A 5,000-nucleotide genomic window follows, 5' to 3' on the forward strand; every position below is an offset into this window, starting at 1 on the left:
CAATAACCATGATGGGGCCTGGCCTGGCCTATGGGCTGGGTAGCCTCATGCTACGTCTTTATGTGGACATTGACCGGATGCCAGAAGGTGAGCCTCTGAAGTTCATCTTCCTTGGGGGTGCACACATACACTCTAACTCATCACTGTTCTTACAAGAGATACACAACCAGGAACCCGTATGACAGCCTCAGCAGAAACACTGACTCTCAACGATCCTTTTCCGACTCTCTGTCCTCAGTTTCCGCACGCTTGATAATCTCTATCCTCCCATCCCTTGAGGCTACCACCAGAATCTGGTGACGTTTCAGAGATAAACTGTAAAGTGCCACCTTTTGAAAAGTTGTGTCCTTTGTCACCACCAGACCTTATTGTATACCCTCCCTCCCCCAGGCACAGACACCACAGACACAGTGTTAACGGGTAACAAAACGCACCCTCTTACCCTGTAAGGAGCACCATTCCCAGGGGGAAGGCTACCTAAGACTCGGGCCATAGCATCTGAGAATTTAGAGCAGAGCTCAGTCACTGGTGTTTTTTCCTGGGCCTCTCCTTGCTGAGACAGGGTCGGGGTGCGGGGGGGCTGAAGGACCCCTTTAGCCAAGCAACTACCTCAGAATCTGAGAAACTTCTGGGGGTCTCATTTGAGAAACTATTCTCAGAATCAACTAGAGGTCAGAGTGGACCAAGGAGTCTGGCTAAACACTGGTCTGAAGGTGGCCAGGAAGGTCTGTAGGGGCCCAAGAGCTCTGGATCCCTGCATGTGCGGGGGGGGGGGGGGGGATGAAGGGTGGGGGATGGTATCCTGTTAGAGCAGGTTACTATGGCGTCTCAGCTGCCTGCTTCTTATACCAGCACATGAGTGCCAGGCATGTGCCAGGCATGCCCTTGGCTCAGCAGTCCCGTTCCTCACTTGGTGATTTTTCTGGCAGGTCTTAGAATCCACCAACAGCACATGTGTGCCCGGGGTCATCCTCTGGCTTTCTCTCATGAGCCAGGACAGGTCTGGACCATTCTGTACAACCATCACAAGTGGCAATACTGCCTCTCTCTCTTTCTTCTAGAACCTTGGGCCCCAACACCAGTGACGAAGGGGCTCTGGTAGCAGCCCCTTGATGCTGTGAGGGAAAGGCCCTGAGAGTTAGGGTAGCCTAGGTTTTCCCAGACACCTTCATTTGGAAGGAAGTATACATTTTCTATCCGTTGATATCATCTTGGCACACGGGGTGGATGTTACTTACCTCTGAGCCTCCTTCCAGGTCATTTTGAAGGATGGGTGGTTCCCGCCTGCTGCAGGCATAGACTGGCATGTGCTTGAAGAGGAGCTAGGATCTCTTTAGCCCGGCATGGGGCCAGGGCAGACAGGAAACAAGGAAGGCATTGAATACCATCAGTGGAGAAGCCACACCCATCGGTGATCTGGAACTGCATCCAAGTGCCAGCTAGGCTCCTTCACCCCTGCCCGGGGAAGCTCACGACCCAGCACCTGGAGAACAGGCTGTGTGAGCTGCTGCTGGTTGGTGCTACTGGGGACTTGTATTTTTATAAAGTACCTGTGAGGCTGGGGTGTTGTGTGACTTTTCCTGGAGAGAAGTGAGCAAACGTCTTTTCACCCCAGATAGGGCAAGGATGACAAAGAAACAATTCCATCTTAGGCAAGCTTGGTGAGCCAGTGAGCTTACTGGAGTTACTTTCAAGAGCATGGGGGACTCAAGGGCATCACTGAGAGCCCCACCACACCATAAGGGACAGCACACAGAAGCTGCATCCCTGGAGTTTCCTGCACAACTTGCTGATAGCCCCACCAGAGAGGTATTCTCCTGCCCAAAATGTCTTACTGCTGTTGTAACCTTAGAGAGGGGCTCTTTGGAGCTTGCAAGTTTCTCCCGCCTCCTGATGTCTCAGTTCAGAGAAAATGCTGCCCAGCCTGGGGAGACTAAAGGAAGGTGTTTGTTCTTTAGCCTTTTGCTTCAGAAGCTTTTTGGACAGTTAAGCATCATGTTCTAATTAAATTACATAAGGGACCAAACCCATGGGATAATGCTCGTTAAAGGAACACATTTGTTAAGCCCCTTCCTATGGTATTTTCAATAACTTCAAATGGTTCTATTAAACAGCCCTAGTCATTTTAAACATGCTCTCACGAAAGCAACAATCCCACCTTCATTCCATTCCATATTAATGCTTTGTCTAATAGTGGGAAACGCAATGGGAATAGAAATGGGAGAGGAGGAACCCGTGACGACAAAACTCGCTTGAAGCACTTCCCCTGTCTGTCTTTCACAGATTTTGTTTGTGTCTTGAGACAGGGTCTCCTGTACCCCAATTGGCTTCAGACTCAATGGTTACTTAGCTAAGGGCGACCTTGGATTGTTATGATTCTTTGATTCTATTACTTCCACTTCCTAAGTGCTCAGGAATTTTAGATGTTTAAATTTTTAATTAAATTTACCATATATATATATATATATATATATATATATATATATATATATATATATATATATAGTGTTTACTGCAATATTTTTTTCAGTAATTCTCTCAACAATCTTATGACATACAAAACCTTGATTCCTGACGCTACTAATATCTATGTATCACAGTGGAAGGAACCAAGGCACAGAGACCAAGTAGCTGGCCTAAAACTGTAGGTTAACACTGGGGTCCAGGTATCCCCCCCCCCCCAGAACTGCATTGGCCTCTTGATTGAAAGTTCTCAGAAGCAGAAATGACAGCCAACCATGACACTAACATCACCATGGTTTTCTCTTCCAGGAGGCATCAACTTGACTACAAAAGATCCCCGATGGGTGGGCGCCTGGTGGCTGGGCTTCCTCATCTCTACAGGCCTGGTGGTCCTGGCTGCCAGCCCCTACTTCTTCTTCCCCAGAGAGATGCCCAAGGAGGAGCATGAGCTTCACTTCAGGCGGAAGGTCTTGGCAAGTGGGGCCCCAACTGGCAGCAAGGTAAACACCCTCCGCGTACCAGCCCCAACTCAGGCTCCAGAACCCACCGTAATGCTTCCTAGTGAGGCTCCATCCTTCCTGAGGAAACCCCACTGCTGCCTTCTAACAGGCACACACATACTGAGACCATCATGGGTCCCTCCCATGATCCAGGAGTTTGTGGGGCCAGAGGAAGAATGAAGTGATTTGCTCGGATTCAATGAATAAGTCCGGGAGCGTCAGTCACTTAGAAATGTTGGGAATTCTGACCATGCTGGAAGATGCTGAGAAGTAGAGGGGGTAGGACATGGGGGTAGGAAGAGTTCCTGAGACTCTTCCAGGAATCTGAGCTAGACATGAGGACACTGGCAAGGACAGAGAAGACAGCTGAGGGATGCTGGTGCAAACAACCTCAGCATAGGGTTCCACGGCAGCCATGAAGCTGGCTGGCCTTGTTAGGATCAGCGGTAGGGCTAAGTATACATTGAGGACTCTGGGCAGGCTGGTGGGAGGTTTTGCCCAAGGTCACATGACTGAGAGGCCAGGAACCAGGAACCACAGGGCAGGATACATTATTCTATCTAAGAATTTTCCAAAATATGAGGTCTAAAAGACAGTAAGTTGCTTCCAAATTGAAAAAAAAAAAAAAGAGAAACAACAAACATCATCATCATCATCATCATCATCATCATCATCGTTATTGTTATTATTATTATTATTATTATTATTATTATTATTATTATTATTATTATTATTATTACTGGGGTCCAAACCTCTCAGAGGTGGCACATGCAATGGCAGGGGCTGGACCACTAAGCTATGTCTGGCCCTGGAAAGGAGTCTGAAAAATCTATTTTGACAACATAATTTCAGTTTCACGTATAACTTCAGTTTGATTGCTACTTTTAATACGCACAGACTTGGCTACATTATAAAGCTCTGCACATTATGTTTTCTCTTTTCCCCAAGTACATGGGCTGCTTGTTAAGACCTCAACTTAAAAGTTAAGTAAAGTGCTTGTTGCTAAGTAATTTTAATTGCAAAAGACCAATTTATTTAAAAAAAAAAAAAAACTCCCGGATGTTCTTGCAGCAAAAGGAATTCTACTTCCTGCAGGGTCCGAGTGCTTCTGAACCTGTATACTGGTGTGCGGGAGAGGGCTTCCTTAGAACAAGAAAGTTTGACCCAGCAAGTAGACCTGAAAGGGTCATTTTTTTGTCATTTTTTTAAAATCAAGGGTTAATTTTTTAGAATATGTGAGTTCAAGTCTGTCTAAGCTCTATGCCCTACTGAGGCTTGTCAACCACCTCACCCCAGGGCCAAAGACACTTCAGGTTGGGACAGCCAGCTAGGGTCAGGATCATAAAATCTTTGCTAGCTTCAAGACCCAAGTGTATACTTGGAGGGACAGGAAACAAGGGGTCTTCAGCTGCTTTACCAGGTGCTGGGTGGACTGGAGGCTAGGAAGAACATGGGGAGGGAGGCCACTGAGGTCATGGTGGCCATGCTGGGGGCAGACAGCAGAGCACCAGTGAGCAGGAAATGGGATAGGCTGTCCTGGGGCAAGACTTGTCCAGGAGTGATGCTTCTTCTGCAGCGGAAGTTCCCAGAGACAGCGGCTGACGGTGCCTCTGCTCCTCTGCCCTCTCTGGAGGCAGGGGGCTGGCTTGGAATCTCAGTTCTGCCTAGCTTGGGCCAAGAGGCACATTCCCAGAACCTGTAGAGGAGTCCTTAGAAATGGGAATGTCACTTGGGAGGACAAGAGGCTGTGTGTCTAGTGACAGATACTCTGAGCCGGGCTCTATATCTGAACAGAGAACAATAGGCGTGGGTGGCTGTCTGCTGGACTGGGTCACGGGTCAGCCATGTACCTTTGCAGCAAGTCACTTCCCTATGCTTGCTGCTGCGTGTGGCACATATAAGGGGCAGAGGTCAGATTCCTGGAGCACTATCCAGTTGCCTTGGGTTCTGAGAATGTGCAATCCTGTCTGCCATGGTTCCTGGAGTCGGCTCTTGAGAGCTATGTGTCGTGAAGCCTTGTGACACTGGTCCTGACTG

The 5,000-nt window shown here is 48.2% G+C and overlaps 1 protein-coding gene across 1 annotated transcript in view; it reads left to right on the top strand.

Moving 5' to 3' along the window:
• The window catches only part of SLCO2B1 (solute carrier organic anion transporter family member 2B1), a 45,744-nt gene that overhangs the window by 19,986 nt on the left and 20,758 nt on the right, over positions 1 to 5,000 (top strand). The window contains 2 exon segments of the mRNA XM_080913076.1: positions 4 to 87; positions 2,773 to 2,963. Of these exon segments, the coding sequence (XP_080769202.1) occupies positions 4 to 87; positions 2,773 to 2,963 (275 nt within the window).

The sequence above is a fragment of the Micromys minutus genome (genome assembly GCF_963924665.1).
Source record: "Micromys minutus genome assembly, chromosome: 2".
Lineage (NCBI taxonomy): Eukaryota > Metazoa > Chordata > Mammalia > Rodentia > Muridae > Micromys > Micromys minutus.